This window comes from Hippocampus zosterae, chromosome 20 (genome assembly GCF_025434085.1).
Source record: "Hippocampus zosterae strain Florida chromosome 20, ASM2543408v3, whole genome shotgun sequence".
Classification (NCBI taxonomy): Eukaryota; Metazoa; Chordata; class Actinopteri; order Syngnathiformes; family Syngnathidae; genus Hippocampus; species Hippocampus zosterae.
The window spans coordinates 6,548,912-6,568,600 of NC_067470.1; the positions used below are offsets into that span (position 1 = coordinate 6,548,912).

General features: G+C 43.7%; 2 protein-coding genes across 3 annotated transcripts; one reads left to right on the forward strand and one right to left on the reverse strand.

Annotated features, from left to right (window-relative positions):
* Positions 1 to 3,719: 3,719 nt before the first annotated feature.
* Positions 3,720 to 6,953, reverse strand: cbln2b (cerebellin 2b precursor). The gene is made up of 4 exons (XM_052053779.1): positions 6,581 to 6,953; positions 5,839 to 6,340; positions 4,918 to 5,037; positions 3,720 to 4,802 (listed from the first exon to the last, which is right to left on the reverse strand). Exons 2-4 carry the CDS (start codon positions 6,118 to 6,120, stop codon positions 4,605 to 4,607), a joined length of 600 nt encoding a protein of 199 aa, XP_051909739.1. The 5' UTR covers positions 6,121 to 6,340; positions 6,581 to 6,953; the 3' UTR covers positions 3,720 to 4,604.
* A 2,940-nt stretch (positions 6,954 to 9,893) lies between these two features.
* Positions 9,894 to 16,327, forward strand: fbxo15 (F-box protein 15). Of its 2 annotated transcripts, XM_052053892.1 has the most exons (10): positions 9,894 to 10,118; positions 10,215 to 10,339; positions 10,710 to 10,814; positions 11,229 to 11,456; positions 12,890 to 13,084; positions 13,177 to 13,306; positions 13,939 to 14,021; positions 14,356 to 14,501; positions 14,648 to 14,772; positions 15,167 to 16,327. In XM_052053892.1, exons 2-10 carry the CDS (start codon positions 10,263 to 10,265, stop codon positions 15,431 to 15,433), a joined length of 1,356 nt encoding a protein of 451 aa, XP_051909852.1. In that variant the 5' UTR covers positions 9,894 to 10,118; positions 10,215 to 10,262; the 3' UTR covers positions 15,434 to 16,327. The 2 variants fall into 2 exon arrangements, with proteins under 2 accessions (XP_051909852.1, XP_051909851.1); XM_052053891.1 differs by having other exon boundaries at positions 9,894 to 10,339.
* The last annotated feature ends 3,362 nt before the right edge of the window (positions 16,328 to 19,689 follow it).

Sequence of the window (19,689 nt, forward strand, 5' to 3'; positions counted from 1 at the left end):
TGGGAGAAAATTGTCCTTTTTTTTTTTTTTTGCTTTCCCTCATGCATAACAATATCTTGGGTGGCTCATCAGCAATCAGTCGAAATGCTGAAAATCGCTGAAAAATATGTGGCCATCTCAAGAATCGTTTTTACAACATTCGTAAGAGCGGCCAGCCAGTGAGCGTAACATTTCGAAATAATTCGATGAGCAAGGTTGAATCTGTGGGATGTGTTTACAGGATTCTTTTTTTTAAAGCAAAGACAGGCATTATGTAATTTTGTCAAAGCACAAAATTGTCATGGTGATCCTCGACCAAGAGTTGAGATTCAATAAGTGTCAACAGCCAAACAATATTGGCTTTGCCCTTTGCCCCTTGAATGCTGGCTGCTTCCAAGTAAATAAATGCCCACTGTGCGTTCATAAAACCCACTTGAATAGCCGTGTCAAGGTCACCGAGCCAATCAACACAAAACAAGATCACAAATTACATGTTGCTTTTAACATCAAATATCGCAGAAGTCATACAAAAAAATGGTCCCGAAAAGAAGCTAAAAATAAGAGTAACCAAATCACTGTGATTATTGCTTGTGTTTAAAAAAAAAGTAATAATAATCTGGCATCTGGTGTTTCAACTGTTATCAAAGCAACAATCCTTTTCATCAATCATTTTTTCAGTTCGCAGGCTGGCTGCCGCTTTGATTGCGGCCCGACCACCAAACCAAATTTCATGGAAAAACGGTCACGTGGTATTCCCGGATAGCAGACTTCAAGCAAAGTCTTGATCAGCCCATTCCAAAGTCGGTTCCCTCATCCAGTGCGCCATGTTTCCATTGCTTTTGACAAAGAAGAAGAAAAGTGTTTTGTAATGAGGAGAAAGTCACTCATCTGAGGCATCCTGTGAACATGAAACATTTTGCAAATAGATGACACTTTACCTGCCAACTAGCATCCTCTTGCGAGGCGGCGTAATTAAACGGTGCCATGTTTCAAGATGGCTGAGATGAGCGCCGGCGACTGTCAATTCAAGCCGTCTTGATGCTCAGGGGACGCAAATTGCGCTCCTCAAACACTTCAGAAGCGTTCGTCGACGCCGTACAAAAGACCCCACGAGCACGCAGGAATGCACCCGCTCGTAGGCATGCCATAGAAATGCTCACACTTGCAGCCAGCGTGGGTGTTTATACACTCAAGCCAGCTCACTAATGAGTTAGTGACATTGTGCATGGGAATCTGCAACCACAGACGACATTCGTCAGATCAGTCCATTACATAGCATACATTGCAAAGCAGAAGCGCTGCTTTTTATTGTATTTTTTTAAATTTAAATGCGGATTGCGTCCTGCGGCCACACGACACGCACGCATGAATGCATCACTCCGCAAAGAGGTCTTTTAACAGACCTCCGACAGACAAGTCATACTCTTTAAAAATATCTCAAAAGTCTGTCGGAGTTCAGTGCCTTTTAATGATATCTACAGTGTTGTAATGATCTCTACCCAGCCGACAAAGCGGAATAAACCCCCATCTGCGCGTCAGTAAAACATGCAGCCCTATCCTCAAAGAATGTAGCTTTTATACTCGCCGATAATTTGGATGACTCTGCATTTACTGCAAATGGAAGAAAAAAAATATACAATGCAGGCTGCATATCATAAATCTTAATAATCGCTATCTCCTCTCATTTGTACTCTACGCCCCAAATGGGCCACGTAAAGCCCGCGGCGGCATTGAACCTGGACCTTCCGTGCAATTGTACAAACGAATTTGGAGGGTTGAGGCACTACAACCGGAAATAGCCCCAAATTGCACCTTCAGACTAGCACGTCATCCTGCCTGGATGTTTCACTTGTTGGGTTCTCCATTGATTTTTGTGATCCTGTCATGATGAGCCGACTTTGACGTAAAAAACATCAATAAATATAACAAGTAAAAGCCCTCAAAAGGTGTTTTACATTTGAGAAATATAACAACAGTAGAACCTTGGAGGAATTGTTATAAGAAGCCACAAATCAATGAACTCCCAACCTCTTTGAACATCCTGTATCATCAACATTTGTGACAGAGTTGCATTCCAATTTTCATTGATTTTGGTGTGGCCCTTGGATGACTGCAAGGAAAAGATTCCACAAACCCGATTGAAGTCAGCTCTTCTAAAATATTGGATTTTAAACTTTAATAAACTCTTGTTTGGCAGATTGCTTTTGGCCATCTCATTGGTGCAGTCTGCACGATCTTTGTTTATGATTGCTCTGCGGTCCCTCCACCCAGACAGTAACAAGGAACAGTGTGACTCTTGAGGACAAAAGATGGCAGCGGTTGCTCACATATCTTCTTTTTTTTTTTTTTGTGGGCCCAGTAAGATGACTTTCTTCACCCAAATGGACGAGACGTTTTGTTTTTGAACTCGTGGAAGAACATTTGCATCTTCATAAAAGTGAATACCAATGCTATGGATTGTTAATGAGACACATCCCCGCTTTGTGTAAATAGAAGGACATTTCCTGTGTATGAACAAGTTTGCAACAGGTCAGTGACGTCACATACAGTATAACATGATTATTTAGGGCAACTGAACATTTTTATTTGGTGATGGATATATTTAGTGAGTATTTTTTAAAGTTTTTTTTCAAAGCACAAATGTGCTTCTTTCTGCTCATATCAAATTGGTATTTTAAGAAAGGTGTATCGACTCTTTATATTCAGTGTCATTGGATCTGTGTTACTCAAAAGAGTATTATATGTCACTAAAAGTGTATACGTCTCATACCGTTGCTCTAATCCGCAATCGGGCATCCATTTGGGATACGACGATGACATTTTCACCTCACGGCTCAGAATATCAATGTTTATTCGCTGACCAAATCCGAGGAATAAAATGGGTTTGAAGTGTAATTACGTCTCTAAAAAGGTCACACGCTAATAAGATCAGCAACTAACGAACATTAATAACCTTGTCCTTTTGACCCAAAGGGCATTAAGGAGAGATTAAAAGCTCGCTCGTTATCATCGACTAACACCAACAGACACCATTGTAACTTTGGGCTTGTGTTCGGAATCCCCGACTGGCTGCCTCGACATCAGGAACACATCTGAGACAAGCAGCACATCTGAGCAGGACAACAACCAGATCCTTTACATTTATTTAGCCTCATCACTTCACTTCTAGATAAATATTTGGAATATGTTTCACTTGTTTGGAGCGAGCTCTCACACGCTTCACTTTTTGTGTGGGTGTCTAACAAGTAAGGTGTATGTGGGCTGAAATGTTTACTGTGCAGCATGGCGATACTATTTCAATCAACACAAAACTACATGATCATATTTTACAACATTTTTTAAAACTTTTTTGCTTTATTAACACCAGTTTCGTGTGTGTGTGTGTGTGTGTGTGTGTGTGTGTGTGTGTGTGTGTGTGTGTGTGTGTGTGTGTGTGTGTGTGTGTCTTGTGAAGGAGCACTGAGGTGGTTCGCCCTTGATACTTTAAGTCAAGAGTGCACGGGAAAAAAATGCATTTTAATTCCCACTGTAACAGAATATGAAATATTTTTTTTCTGTTGTGGAACATCGAGCCGTAACGGTTCCACATCATACGAACGCTAAAGACCGCAACTCTTTCCTTTGAGTCTTATTTCAGACTCCCAACTTGAGCTAGACTTCAGCACCACGGACAGCGACCACGGGCCCGCTTGACAATCTGAAGCTGCCACTAAACTCTCATTTGAATAAAAGATCTGCGCTTTGTCTCTACAATACAATATTGTTTATTAAGCGGGACATATATAGGGCTTCTTCTATTGTTTCCACATGTTACATTTCGTGAGCAACGTCACTGAACATTAAATCAGTCAAGAGCTATATGCGAATTCCGCAATGTAAAACACACGAATGTGAGTAATGTACTTTAAAAATGATAGATTCGTTCTTTTTTTATTATTATTATTTTTTTTTTTTCCTCCAATGAAAGGGCTCTTCAAGTCAAGCCGTTTCCAGTGGCCTCTTCTTGTCATAAATAGCTCTTCTTCTCGTGGCCAAATTCGGCTTATTTTCACCATCCAAACGAAACACCATTGACAGCACAAACCAAACAAAAAAATCCATTCGTGCAAAAGACGGCTTTGGCCGTGAAAGCGCTTCTCTCTCGGCATGTCCATAATTCCAGAGACTTCACTTGGACGGAAAGCATATATTCTTTAAGGCTATACAAAACTTAAAATGGAGCATAACACACTCGTCGCCTCTTCCATGTCATGTCCTCTCTTGCTTTAATGTTGGCCTTTTTGGCAAAGTTCCCCAAGCCAGCAAAAATTCCAAACACCACGACGACGTCCTGACTGCATACAAGTTGATTGATGTGAATATTTGAAACTCCACGGTTCATACTGGACTAAGATAGTAGACGGATGTGAGGCATAGGAGGAGCAGGAGGGGGAGGAGGAGGAGGAGGAGGAGGAGGAGGGGTCGTGGGTGGAGGATGGAAGAGTTTGAGGACATTCAGGAGTTTCATCGACTTCCTTGGCTGACAAGTTCTTTGAGTTTAAAATAAATTTCATGTTGGTTGTTGTTTTTTTTTTGTTATTCTTCTTGTTGTTGTCGTCCCAAGCAGAGTCACATCCAAGGTCAGATTATAGAGGAAAGACCAGAAAGCCTGAGAAGGTGGAGTATTTCCATCCGCCCATGAGGGTGCCTCGCTCCAGCTTCAGATAGACGCGATCCTCTCGCTCCACCATCAGCAGTACTCCATTACTGGCCGCCTCCCTCGTTACGTCCTGGTCCCCGGCAAAGGCTGATATGACTGGGTAATCATTTTGCATCAGGTTTACCTGTGGGGGAGGATAACAATAGAGGGCGGAGTGAGATTGGGGGTTTTCCCCCCCTTTCGTGTGACCTTACACTTGTTCTTGCATGCAAAAAAAAAAAAAAATCACAAACGCTCACCTGAATGGTTTGTCTGTTGTAGACCTTGACCACATGGAAACTGAAACTGTAAATGCCCCTCCTTGGAGCTTGGAAAACACTCGCCTTCAGGTCAAAATGGTTGCCGATGTTCACTAAAACCTGGATGCACAGATATTTGGTTATTGCCTGCGCCAACTGCTCCGGGGTGTCATTCTGCGCGTCGGACGGGAGTTTGTCGTGATTCCAAATCGATAATGGCATCGGTGGAAATACCGTCCACTCAACAGGGCGCCGTTTGTAAAGACGCCTCAAGCCACTTGCTAATGAGTTCATCCAACAGCGTTAAGGCGGCTGCTTCTTCCGTCTCGGTTTAGATAAAAGTGAAAACTGATCGCTAATCAATGAGCTGTCACGTTAGTTACAGAGGCATACATGAAGTAAGTGTACAATCAGCCTCTAAGCAGAACTTTAGACGTAAAGGGGCTGCTTGCAGTTTTCAACAAAATCTAAAAAAAATAGCTTCGCCTTATTCAAATGTCTCTTTTTCAAGGATGAGAGGACATGATAATGGATGTGGTTTGAATGAAATCTCTCATCAAACACTCTTAGGCCGTGCGTAAAAAATGGCATTCGACTTTTAAAATCAAGCGTAAAAGCTTGATTCCAGTTGCGGATCCTAAAGAAAAAAAACATAATGGTACCAGCGCCAACAGCGCTACTTTAAAGTTCAAAACACAAAGTGAATTACTGAGAACAATTGTAAAATACAACAAGTCAGATACGACGTAAAAAAATCGCTCTCATCTATGAACGAAAGGGTGAGTTTTACGCACGACATTCATGAAATCAAAACGACCCCGTTCGACGCGCAGCTTTATTTTATCTGCTTTTTCATGGTTTAAATGACACGTCCAAGCGAAAATAAAAAAGATTTGCCTCTTTTTCCAATGCCGTTTTCACCTGGTCAAAGTAGATGGTCATGGAGGTGTTGCTCATCTCTGACGGCTCGTGGTTGGTTCCACGCACGGCCGAAAAAGCCACCTTGGCCCCGGCGGAGCGCACCGAGATGCCGAGAGAGGACGTGACCGCTCCGTCCGAGGAAGGGTTGGAGTCGCACACGACCAGACACTTCCCCTCCAGCACGATGGGTTCCGTGTCGTTCTGGCCGAGGCACAAAGCCACCGTGCACCCCAGGAGGAGGAGGAGGAAGAGGGCCAGTCCCGGGCAGCGCGCTCGCACCATGGTCGCTGATCCTGTGTTCCAAGCCGGCAGCCTCCGTGGAGGTTTCTTAGCACTCGATCACCTGGTGCACACTTTCCTCCCCCTTCTCTCCTCCCTCTCTTCCTCTTGCTCGCTCTTAAAACACCCTCTGACTCCGCGTCTCCCCTCCTTCCTGCGCACCTTGACTTGGCTGGTTTTCGGGAGGCGGCCTTTTACGGTCACGCAAAGCTGGACGCACATCCTGAGAAATGAAACCAAATGTTTGACGTGAGAGAAAATCCCAGGCGATCGTTGAATAGTTTTCAATCGAGACGCCGGTCAATTTGAGCGCGTGGTCTGTGCGTAAAATGTCGCTGCAATCGATTTCGGCGCATACTTTGTAAACGGCGAAACACATTTTATCGTGTGCCCGGCTCATTTTGGGAAATCTAAGATTAAAGTAGCACTTTTGAAAAGGTTTCACGAGCAATTTAAGACCCACCTGCGCACTCCATGTTGCTGGTTCCTCCTCTGCCTCTCACCGACTGAAATGAGCGCTCAGATGTTGGTCCAAAGAAGGGGGAGGGAGGGAAAAAAACAGCCAAGGTCTCCGGGCTCTCTTTCAATGGATAACTCACGCCCATTATTTCTTTCAACTCCTTACAAATGTGTCGGAACGAATAACAACACGCGTAAAGTCAGGGCGTGTTTGTTTTGCTTTCTCACAGGTTTAGGGGGGGGGCGCTTCCACTTGGCTCTCGGTGTGTGTCATTTATATACTGCCGCGGTCTCATGTCTGTCTCTGATTAATCCCAAATCAAGGGTGGGGTGCGCGGGATAACCTTGCCGATGCGCACCGCATCCAGCATCCGCGTACAGTGTCCGCGAGCAAGTCGACGCTTCGCTCGCAGTCCGAATAGAGATGCTTTTGCGCCACCCAGCGGTTGATTTGAGTTCCGCCCAAGTGGGAACCACTTGGTCACGTCCTCAAACCTCCCTTAAAAAAAAAATCCCACTGATGAATTTTGAGCGACATTCGAAGAGATGTATTTTTTTTTCCAACCATGTGTAGAAATGAATTGCGTCACCCACAGAATTCTTCCTAATATGTTGTCCAAGAGCTTCAAGGAGCTGCTTTTCTCCCTCACACATAGCTCGCTTTTTAACAATATGTTGATGGAAGTCGTTAGAGTTCAAAGTACACTGCATTGAAAGGGGTTTCGGACACGTTATCCCTGTCATAAATTTAAGATTTATGCGTATTCGTGTTACCAGGTTGATTATTGTGGATATAGTTTGCACTGATTCCGGTATGTTTTTTTTTTTAGGTTACATTCGGTTTTGTTCCCTAATGGGCCCTTTGTGGCGCCACCTGTTCTCGTCATCCGGGTCCCTCGTGCTCACCAATCAGCTCCCTCAAGCCTTTGTGTCTTGTGCAGGTGTTTCTCGTTGTCACATCACTGTGCTTGTATTTTAGTTCGCAGGATTCGCTCAGACTTGGATGGATCATTGTGAGTGTCCGCCATGTGTTATTCCTGTCATCGTGTGTTTGCTACTTTGGTTTCTTCAATGTGATTTTCAAGACTTTGTTCGAGTATTTGAATTTTCCCGGTGAACTCCTGTTGGTATTTTTGTTCAATATGTTTTGGTCAGTCTACCCTGCTCTTCCCTTGCCTTCCTGCTTTGTGTGATCTGATTACTGAGTAAAACCCGATGTAGAACCCCAATGCAAGTGATGCGGTCAAGGCCTTTGACACTCCTTCAATTCGGCAACTTGGAAATGTGCGCACATGACCGTTTAGCGCCATGTACAGATTTTGTTGTGCATGTTTGCATGCTACAAGAGGAATCAAATGGGATCAGATATGCAGGAACCCACAAGCACGATTATAGCAGCTGAGTATATATTTTTTTAAGGCCAGGATGCTTGAATATTTATAGATTGGCACATTAGATGAAGACTGATACGTAGACATTTTCTGGCACGGATGGGATTTTAGCAAAGTGAGGAAGAAAAAAAAATCCCAATGTATCATTTCAACGACGACGTGTGGTTTATGGTTTCAAACAAAGCACGGGTGATTCGTTCATGTTTACGGATTGAGAGCCAGGGGGCTGGGGGGGAACACTCCACTTTTCTCATCAAGGTTTGGAGGAGCATGGATGGTCTTGATATACCAGTCGCACGGCGTCAAAGCTCCACATGACTTGCACTGCAGAGAAAAAGGAATTTTCGGCTTAATCACAGTACTCCTTCCCCCTTTCCCAACCCGATTTGACAAACGTTGCACTGTCAAGAGTCGACTGCCAAACCATGCGGAAGAGTGACATCAGGTATCCACGAGCCACAACTGACCCGAGGCCTTCAAAAAGGACACGTAGCAACGGAAAAACATCAAATGTCACGTAGGGGGGGACATGCAAGCAAAAAGGGATGTGGCCTATATGGCATTAACATACCAGGGGCAGACGTTGCCCTAAAAGAGGGGCCGCACGTCCTTCAGGAAAGCTGATTGGCCCGACTGACGACCACGTTACGCTTATTTCCCCTGACAGCTAGCAGTGCCTACTGGCTTCCAGGAACGGGGAGGTCGATGATGTGCCAGCTCTTAAAGCGAGCCATCTGCCTTTATTTTATTTTATTTTTTTGTATGTGTGTATGTGTGAGAAAATGACTTAGCCTACCATGGGTGGTTTGTGTTTCTATCTACACACGTTTCTTTCATGCAATGAGTCCACATAGAGGTCAGATGTGGGCTGATGACGCATGATTCCCTGTGGTTGTTGGGGACATATTGTGCAGTGTGTGTTAAATGCAATCGGATGCAATCAAAACATCACGCATTGAGAAACATTATGTCTACTAAACGGCGCATTCACTGTTGGCACGACCCTCCATATCCATCTGCCTTCCCGTCCATCTGTCAGCTATAAATATCTCCATATAGTAGGCCTATATTCACGTGTAGAATTAGCCTAACTTGTTATTTTGGCCTGAAAGAAACCCTTAAGTGGCATGAAGAGTTAGTGTGTCATGGGTCTCTTACATCACTAGGTGTGAGCTCCTTATGACATCAGCGTGACCGCTTCCTCCCAGGGGCTTCAAAATTTCATTTGTGCCACTGTAGAGGTGACAAACTAATTGAGTCAAGCTTCCATACTCATATGATTGTGTGTCAAAATATGTCTTCTACTTGTTTTTGAACTCGTCTTTATGAATGGCATCGTAAGCCTGGCTCATTTAAGATGATTATCGCTGCCGATTAGGCATTCTGCTGAAGGCCACTGATATTGTGGTGGCTCTCAGAGCTGGCTTGTGTGTATTCAATTCACCCATTCACAACTTGAGTCCACTTTCCCCCTCAAGTACGCTGGCCTACAATCTATTTCCTGATTAGAGGCTGAATGGATGGACTTATCATCATCAGTTTTGCATGATCTTGACTGCATTTGCCAGCATTTCTCTGTCATCAATTTGTAGTTTAGCTTAAAGGAGACATTAGTTTTAATTTAATTTTATTATATTTTATTTTATGCAGGTGAAAAAAAAGTTGCCTTTAATTGTCAAGATGTAAAGCTGTCCGACAGACGATTTAGCCACTCGATCACATCAGTTATCTCCGTACCGACCTGTTCTGCAGTCTTTTTTTTCCATGCAAACATTTGCCGTGATTCGCGGAACGGAATTCTTAAACTTATTTTTACTTTTTTGAAGCTCCAAGTCCATATAGTTTCCGGAAACTTCATTAAGGCAGTGCTAATTAAATGGGAGGTATGATGCATTAGTGTACTGTATTGTTCCAGTTCCGACCTCAAAGCGATCGAGGCGAATGGGAACAATAAAGATGGATTATTCCGGTAGATTGTTTATTTTTATCCAGTTCCAACACAGACCTCCAGCAAACTATATTCACAAATCTTGGGCCTCACAGTTGAAATGTTTGTAAAAGTGCGCAGTTGGAAATCGAAAAAGGCTAATTTTCCACCTTCATGAATGCAACATTACACCGACGTTGCTACGGCGACAGGACGCCAATGGGGTGAATGTTGTTTTCTGGGTTTTCTTCACAATTCTAAGTTCATGAAGACGTCGGGTCAAAGTTTTAAAGGCGGTGTTCGACAAATCATCTCTGCAGCGTGAAACCATTGCTTGCCGTCATAAATGAAGCGAGAGAAGTGCAAACATGTTAGCATTAAAATCAACGAGGTTACAACGAGTTCATAAAGTCCCCCGAGCATCCCTTGAAAGCGTTATAGAAAGGTAACACGCGCGTATTTCTCAAATCATTTTCTCTAATTGTTTGAGGCTTCTAAGTTATTAACCACTGTTTACTACAAATGCCGAGCTAATTTACTGTGTTCATTGAACCCCCACCAGGGAGTAAGTAGTTATGTCAACATGTCAAAGTAAATGTCCTACTGATTGTATTCAGATCACATGAAATTGTATTACCTTTGTGCAGTTCACTTCATCATTACATTACTTTCAACATTACATATCCCCATATTCAAGGGGATATGATAAGCCTGCCAGTGGCACGCAAAAGAACAGCAGGAAGAACAGCAAGTGGCATGAAAACATCCATTTTTTTCTTCCGGGTTTTGATGTTCTGGTACTTTTTTTCTGGTAGATTGCCATATGACATCCAGAATAAGATTCTCTCCTACCTGGATGCTGGCACACTCCTCTGCGTCAGCCACGTCAGTAAGACCTTCTATCAACTTGCCAATGATGAGTAGGTAGTATCACACACACACACACACACACGCTGGGCATGAAAAGGCAACCATGTTACAAATCCACTCTGAAGAGGATTTCAGGATTCAATGCAATCGTAAAAGACGAGCGAGGAAAAAGCAGGGTCTGGGGAACCTTTGCGGAGATCATTAGAATTCAACCCTGCAGCTGCCTTCAGATCATAATTTTGATGTAGGCTATTTCAATAATACGACATCAGTGTCACGGCTAGTTTAGTGCCAATTTCAGGTATGGAGCAGGTTGTTGGTGTTAGTGGAACATTCGGAAATGAAGATGGAGAACCACAACAAATACGTGTTACTAAAGAATGTCTTGCATGCATAGTGCATGTGACACTTTTTGGCATCACCTTACTGATTCTTTTCCCTTCTTACCAACACAACCAATGCAGGGTCTTATGGAGGAATATATGCAAGCGGCTGCTGAGCAAGAGGCCAATGAGCATGGTTGGGGAGATGCTAGAGAAGAGCACATTGGAGGCTGGAGATCAACCTTGGGGCTACTGGAAGCTACGCTACTTCAAAGCTCTTGATGCGTGGAACAGAAGGAAGTGGAGAAAATACAACACAGTCATCAGCCGTCACACAGGGTTGCCCAGTCAAGCAGTTCAGATGCTCCGGTAAGGCAAAGACTACCTACGACAATACGTGTTTAAACATATGAACTACTCTCATCCCCTCGCCATATCACGGTTCACATTTTGTGGTCTGACCAGTTTTTATGACTGCTTCTCATGGCTGCAAAGTGATCAGACTACTTTTTTACATCCCGTTGCATCTTATAATGGGAGCCTACATAGGTAGGACTCCAGTTCATCGTCAGACCCCAAAACATTTTTGAACCAAACTGTTTTTTGTTGCTCAGATACAACTTTATTTTCATTGTTTTGTGATGAGGGTCACCTGTTTGGAATTATCCTTTGTAGAACTATTATTGAGGTGTTAGATTTACATTCCATTTTAGAGCCTCCATTTAATGTAATACCGAGTTTTAACATAATTACATTGAAGTTGAATGATTGGCAGATTTGGTGCAGAACATTTGACCAGATTAGCGCGGCGCGGGGGGGGGGGGGGGGGGGGGTTGCTGCTTGGTATGAATACTCAGAGGAACTGTATTTCGGCATCCGTGATCGGGGCTTGGGCTCCTTCACCGCCTCCCCGCTAACTCTCTGCTGGGTTGGTGCAACCTTTGATTAAAGACTGTAAGGTGCTCCATTTTGACTTCCGTGCCGGTTGCTGTGTGGTACAAAGGTGGGAAATGGAAATAAGTGTTTTCCTCGTGAAGGCTGTCTGAATTGTTGAAATAAATGACTTACCCGCGCCCCTTGCCGACCTCTCATCTGGAACACATACAGTAGTTTCTCTCGCTTCCTTCCCCACCAAGTCAGACACTTCCCCTCGGGGTTTATCTGTTTGAGACACTCCGGAGCGTGCGATTTACCTTCCTAATAAGCATTTCAGAAGACATCACACATACAGACAATGGCAGGCCAATTCCCCATCGTCATCTCGGTCCTCACAGGGTGCTCCAGTTTTTGCCTTTGTTTCTCCCTCAGCAAGGCACAAGCTAAAGCACAATAGGAACAGTCCCCGAGCCTCAGTTTAAACTGAAACAGACAAAGAAATTCATCAGAGCAGGTGATTTTCTTTGTATGTCATTATTGTATTTTATTCCACTAGTCATTTCACCAAAAGTTCCTTGACGGCCGATGAAGCAAACAGAATAGCCATTAACACATTTCCATCTCTGTCCGGGCATCACCCAAGCCTGCTACACATCCTTTCTATCTCCATCTCTTTGTCTGGCCAACCTGCGAAGATGTTTCTCCCCTTCTTTACGGTCCAACTCGGCATACTGTACATGTCAACACACGTATGTGTGTGCAATGAACAAAAGGAAAAGAAACAAGAATTGCATCTGCCATGTACAGTATGTCCTGTCAATCCGTCCAAAGGGAGACGGACTAAAAAGAAGAGGAAAAAAAAAACTGGACACTGCAGATACTGCAGATTTAACCTAATGCTCTAAATGGAAATTCTGGCATTCTAGAAACGTAACCTGGGAGCTGACCGTCATGGACAAATCAAAAAATGAAGTCACGTACGATCTTAGCTGGGTCCGGTTCTTTGAGACCTCCGCGGTGCTGTGCTGGAATGGAACCCTCTGGCCTGACTTCCATAAGATTTCCACCATTCAGCTCCACGGCGTCAGCAGAGTAGCCCTCAGCTGCCCCGGACTCAAGGCGTAAGGCGGTCTGCATCCATTCGAATCCAACTGCCGCTCCGGCGCATCTGCTCTTCGCTGTGAAATTGATTGTGGTCTTCTTGCTCTGACAGACCTGGCTGGAGGTCCCTCATGGATGTGGTGGACATGCAGAGTGTGACCAAAAGCATGCAGGACTATGGCCAGGACCAACTAGTTGAATTGAAGCTATTAAAGCCCGACGTTGTCATGGGGCTTTGGAGGGTATTTGTTTCTTGTTCTTGTTTTTTTTAATCTCTTTCAAACGGATGCGGTTCTTCACAAACCACTCCACTCAAATGTGTCTTTTCTATTTAATTGAGAATTGTATTTTATGTAGACACGGTTTCTTGAAAGATGGCAAAGAAAATGGAACAAAAAGGCCAAAGGGGGGGAGGGGGAAAGCATCTGAGACAGTTCAGATAAACATGGAGAAAAAAAATGGGGATACAAAATAATTGCAACAACAAGCTTTGAAGGATTTGAGCGGTTTGATTGACAACTGTGACTGCTTAGACAGAGTAGCATCAGCCTATTTGTCCTTCTTCCTTCCGAGCTTCTTGCTCTGACATCACATCATGCCCGCATGTTTTCAGAGAAAGATTCGGTTGGAAAATATGGCCCCTTTCACCAAGGTTTCTACAAAATCCGGTTTAGCTAGCAGCCAAAATGCAATTCTGTAGTTCTGAAAGGTGCAAACTTGGATCGTGACGAAAACGAACACGTGCATTTGACTGAGCCAAGTGGGTTTGATCGTTTTAAATGAGGAAGGAATATGCATGTAAAACTTTGGAGGTATTCTTCAACCATCGTAAGAGAAGTCAACGAAACTGCTAATTTAAGTCTTCTGTTCACAGGAGCAGCGCAGTGTTGCCTTCGTCACGTTCACCCTCCACTTGTACATGCTGCTGGAGAGAAGTACCCAGGGATCTTCTCTTAGGTGGGCTAACGCCTCTTTTCTTTTTCTCTTTCATTTGTCCTCATCAGCTTGGCCCAAGTGTGGTCAATCTGGCGTTTTCCCCTTTCTGTCAAGATAAAATATTCAATACTGTATTGCAATGAAGTGTAAGCCACCATCGTTAAATAAAAACAAAAAACAAAAACAGTGCCCTTTAATTTCAACACAAGCGTTGCAATCATAAAATGAAATAGTTCAGTCGTCTTGTCATTCTTTCCAGCAGCATTTCTGACGACTGCTCATACGTGTGCACATAGCCCCCTCTACTGGCTTTACGTGAGAACACGTTTAAAATGTATTCTTTTCTTTTCTGTAGTCCCTACGTCGAGCGTGTGCTCCAAGCCCCATTTGATGACATCGATCCTGATTATGGTCTCCATGGATACCGGCTACACATAGTTCTCCACAGCACTGAATGCGAGATCGTGTCTGCAAGTTTCTCTCAGTTATTCTGCCGAAGAGGTGATTTATTTTTTTCCATCGGATACACATAATACAACTTGAGGTGTGACATTTGCAAACAAACATATGACCAAATAAACTCTGCAACAAAAATAAATATTGATCATGTGTTGGCTGTGAACATCCAGTATCATGATGTCTTTCAGATGAGATCTGCGATGGCCATATCCAACTTTCTGCCATGAACGACAGCTGTTTTTCAAAGCACGCACCTTTATCAGGAAATGTCACTCTGCCCTGGAGGTGCGAGGCCCTGCGAGGCGAAGTCAAGGTGCCGCTTTGCCACTTTGCTATCTGACTTATTCTGGAGCCACTCACTCACTAATTGGTAGAAAGTTCCGAGGACTACCAAACGGAGATTTTAATCGGATGAAAAAAAAAAATTGTGTGCCAAAGATAAACGAAAAGATTTTGAACAAATTTACTGAGCATTTATTGGCATCCAACCAGTTTTTCTGTGTATTCAATTCGATTTCAGCAGTATTTAGAAGCTATTCACAAGCGCAGACAACTGTCGTTGACAAATAAAACATATTAATGATATATGCGTCCTATAAAGGATGCATATATCATTAATATGTAATATCAATGATGAATGAATAAATAAAATGAATTTGTACAATTCGCCCACAGTCACATTTTAACACACGTCTTCTCTTCCTCAGAACCGCTGTATCATGAGCCTCACTCTTCTCGATGAGTTCAACAGACCCTTTTGGTGCGTGAGCTCACCAGTTGCCCTGAAGCACCCGGAGATGCCGTTGTCGCTTTTCCATGCCGCGGAACACTTCCTCGTCCACTATCAGGACACCGAAGGGCAAGTCGTGATGAAATTTGTGCAGATGGAAGAACAGAAGCAAATTTTCCTCGTCGGCTTAGTAGTTTACGTGACAACCTGCAAAGTCAACAAGTACTTCAGAAAAGAATACTAAGGGTAGAAAGAATACTAAACGTTTCCTGATTCTGATCCGATCCAGATTCTCGCAATTGCATTGAATCACTTGCATTGTTTCTTTTCCGATCTTTTCTCCATTTACCTAGAAAACACATTTTATCCATGCAGCATCCCACTTAGTTCTACTGCTGCAAGCAGAGAAAGCTGTTCTGATTCTTCTAACCGTGCTTAGTATGAGGCTAAGCTTGGTGAGATCTGCACGTTTGAGAGCCATGCAAAAAAAGCATTGCACATACACACACACATACAGCCACCATTCATCATTCAGGAAGCGAGACCTCTATGAACACCGCCTCGATTTGACCCACTTGTATTGTGTCATTATCTCTCCATCATGAGGCCACCTTCAATGCCACACCCATTAGTGATGTTCGCCTGTCACTTTGGCTGGGCTTTTTCATATCTAACTAGCCATAAATGTCCAAAGCAAATGAAATGATTTATTGTATTTCTGGCATGCCTGCATTTTAACATGAGGACATTTCCTCGGACAGCCGCCAAATGACTTGAAAGTGGCTGTGTCGTCGTATTTTAAGTAGTCGCTTGTAGTCGCTTTCAGATGCGACAGCCGTTTTTTGCGTGCCGTCGCAATGTTTGCTGCCTCACATGATTTTGTTTCTCGATGAAACGATTGTCCATCACAGTAAGAAAAAACAAATAAACTAAGACAATAGCATATCAAATTGGTTGTAACGGTTTAAGCAGAATAGAAAATGGATGCCCCCCCTAGCTAATCATTTTAATTGGAATCTCATTGGCAAAGTGGTTTACTTCTGAGAGCGATCCTGGAGGAAGAGGAAGAAAATGACCACACGAGGGCAGTAAAGCACTTTGTGGCTGTCACCTTTTGGTTTGAGAAAAAAAGCAATTGCAAATTGTAAAAATACATTTTACAAATGATGCATACGCTTTGTTGGCCGAGACCGAAGTCCCCCCCCCCCCCATGAGTTGAAATCATGGTACAATACAGGTGTTTGTTTGGTTTTCCTTTTTAATGGACTGTGCACCTGGGATGTGCAATTTCCTCTTTGCTCTCCTATATATATATATATATATATATATATATATATCGTTATATATCGATATAATCGTATATATATCGTTATACCGCCATATATATATATTGTTATACCGCCATGATCCAAACCGATACTGTGCCACCAATGAGCAAAACTGAAATCTGAATTGTGTTCCAGAACTTGAACCATACAATGTCAGTCCAATAAAAAGAATAAGCTCTATAATAAGCCACTCTCGCACAACTCAAATTGCCCCACGGGATAAATAAAGTTATCTGAATCTGCATCTTAAAAGTCCCATTTTAACCGAAATATGCCAACATCCCATGTTCCTTGTGCCCCTATAAAACCAGAAAGACAAAGTTGGTTGTCTTTCCACGACAACGCATCAACTGTGTCTGTCCTTTACGATGTAAGCCTTCCGTATGGCAACACAAGACGTCAGCCTGTGTACACACGGGTCGTTTGAAACCAATTTCAGATGTGTCAGAGGAAATGATGCCGCACGCCTCTTTGTGACAGTTTGCGTCAAGCGGCCTAGCCTCAAAATCACCTTTGGTTACTGAGGAGAGACTATCGCTTCATTGTGAAATGCTCTTTCGCAACCGTCAAAGCAGTTGTGCATTATTATTCTTGTGATTGCCATAAGTAGCAGGTTAGAGCACAATAATTGTAACCAGTGAGCCCGATGACTTTAGTTTTTCCTCTGCATGATGAAAGATTTTTTTTTTTGGGGGGGGGGTTGTTTTAAATAGGTTTGAATGAAAATGATCATGCCTGTGTTCCAGCCAGAGGTCCAGAAACCTCTTTCCCAAATAAGTGTAATTTTAATTTGCAAAATACCTCTTTGCCTCACATTGTTCTCTCCTCCATTCAAATTGGACCTGTGGATTTCAAGATCATTCGGATCAATTTTGGAAATGTAATTGGAGGCTGACATCATCTGCAAATCCCAGGTGGCGGCTACACTATCTGCACAAAAACTATTCGGCGCACATAAAAGAAGAAGGTCTGAAGACGAGCGCAAGTGTAAAATCTAAAAAAAAAGGTTGCGGTAATATATGCAGGCCTTCTGCTCTGTTGCATTAAAATCCATTCCTCGGTGGGTGCCCATTATCATGTGTCTTTATAAAGCGTTCGCTCGCAGAGTGTCCCCGCAGAGCATATATCACGGAGGAGCTGTGTTCTGGTGACAGAAAGCGCCCCCCCTCCCTTTCCCCCTCGTTCAATTTATTCCTGAATAATTACCTGAAAGTGATCAAAGAAATCAACGGATTGCAGTCACTCCCGATAGCTCCAAGCACAGCCTTGCATTGTCACACTATGCACCGATCCGTCCAGCTCTCTTGAATGAAAACTCGACATTTGCATACATTCTAAAAAGTTCACAATTCATCAAATCTATGGCGGCAGGCAAAAACGCCTTAGTATCCCGATTTTCGTACGAACGCGCGGCTCCATGCGTGTTGGATGCTCGTTGACGTCCACTCTTGTCTGCCATCATATTCAATCATCTTAAACCTCCCGCAGATTAATTGAGTTACGTCACTTGTCACCCGAATGTCATCACGCCTTTTGTAAATTTCCCCAGTGTGGGACGAATAAAGGATATCTTATCTTTGAGAGATGATTTGGTGAGTGTTCAATGTCGCAGCAAGAGCCGTCTTTGTTTTTGCGGAAGGGCACGCGATGTTCAAAGAGGCTCACAAAGATGTATGTCGATGTATCAAATTTCAGCTGGGATGACCTGACCATGTCACATCAAGGAACCGCGGGGATGGGGGCACCCAAAGATACTATGGCGGAACTCCAGTTGACTTCATTTGTCTCGTTGCTCATCGACGATCGGTTCTTGGTACACAGAGATACGAGGGAATGGCGCGGCCAGCGGAGGTTTTGACATGAAATGATTAACCGCAGCCAGAACATGTCTGCTGGGATTTGTTTCCAAGTTTGATCTTATAAGTCTTAACAAGGGAAGGCAGCCAGCGCGGATCACGGGAGCTCATCAAAAGATTTACGCCGCGTTGCCACAAAAATGCACGCGCCTCTAAAACATGAGCGTATAAAAGCTCCGGTTATAAGGTGCGCTTGCGGAAATAAAGTTGAGGCGCAAAGGTACGTGTGACGCGAAGGAACGCAGAGGCAGCGCGGCCTCCAATTTGTGTCTGGCAGCAGGTCAAGCAGCTGCTCAAGCGTTCGCTCCAGCTTGAGCGAACGTCCTACAGTTGAACCTTTTAATCTCCCCCAAGGAAGTAAAGTGGAAAAGAAAAAAAAAATCCCGCGTGGATAAATAAACGTCTTTTCAAGTGTTGACCTACAGGAAAATTATTTGTTTTAAGCTTTGTAGTTTAACCTTCGGGTTCTTACAAAGAGGCGACTTGTCTTTCACGCAAGCGGGTTGGCATCGATTAAAAGACCGACTTTGTTATGGTAATGAAGTCAAAAGGTTAGATGTCCAGAAGAGGTTTTTTTTTTTGTTTTTAAAAACTAAGCCATTATGGCCATTCATCCGGATTGTAATCTTCCTACGAAAGGCGTTTTACCGGGTTGTCACATCCAAGCATGCAGTTTTTGCGTCTGCCTCACAGTTCTGGTTCTTGCGTTGCTTTTCTGCGGGTATTTCCTCCCAAATGTCAAAATTGAGCATGTGAGGGCCATGCGACTGTATTTTAATGCTGGACACGAGAGGCCTACATTGTTCGCTCATCAAATCCGCGGAGAGTAGAACACCGGGGTGGCTTGTGTATAAAATCTCACAGTTTTGCCGCTCGCCGGCGGCTGGTAAAAGGCGTAAAAATGACTGTCAGTAAATCCCCGAGGCGTTACAATGTGCAGATGTGCAAAAGAGTTGCGCTATCTCAGGAGGAGGAGATTTGACAGATGTTTAATGCAGCAAAGTCCCAATGTCAGGACGCAGATAACAAAACACGCAAACATTCGGACCAATCTGCCAGTTTTATTGGCGGAAAATGTTGTCCTGACGGGCTCAGCGATAACCTTGGACAAGCGAGGGGGGGTTGCACGGCCACCCCGCCAAAATGGTCTTTTTGAAACATGAGCAGCATTTCTCTTGGAGCCATTCTCTTCCCCCGGTGTTGCAATGAACGCTATCGATCGCCGGCTCTTTATTTAATCACGTTACCTTGCTGCCTTGACGTGGTGAATAAAGACGGCCGGTTGACATGCCTCGCCACACTGATGAGCAATTACG

Coding starts and splice junctions, on each gene's coding strand:
- cbln2b (XM_052053779.1), bottom strand. CDS start 6,120: ATGGTGCGAGCGCGCTGCCCGGGACTGGCCCTCTTCCTCCTCCTCCTC. Junction 5,038..5,838: donor TGACCATCTACTTTGACCAG/GTGAAAACGGCA, acceptor CTGTGCATCCAG/GTTTTAGTGAACATCGGCAA. Junction 4,803..4,917: donor ACAACAGACAAACCATTCAG/GTGAGCGTTTGT, acceptor CCTCCCCCACAG/GTAAACCTGATGCAAAATGA.
- fbxo15 (XM_052053891.1), top strand. CDS start 10,263: ATGTTAGCATTAAAATCAACGAGGTTACAACGAGTTCATAAAGTCCCC. Junction 10,340..10,709: donor CTTGAAAGCGTTATAGAAAG/GTAACACGCGCG, acceptor TTTTTCTGGTAG/ATTGCCATATGACATCCAGA. Junction 10,815..11,228: donor TATCAACTTGCCAATGATGA/GTAGGTAGTATC, acceptor CAACCAATGCAG/GGTCTTATGGAGGAATATAT.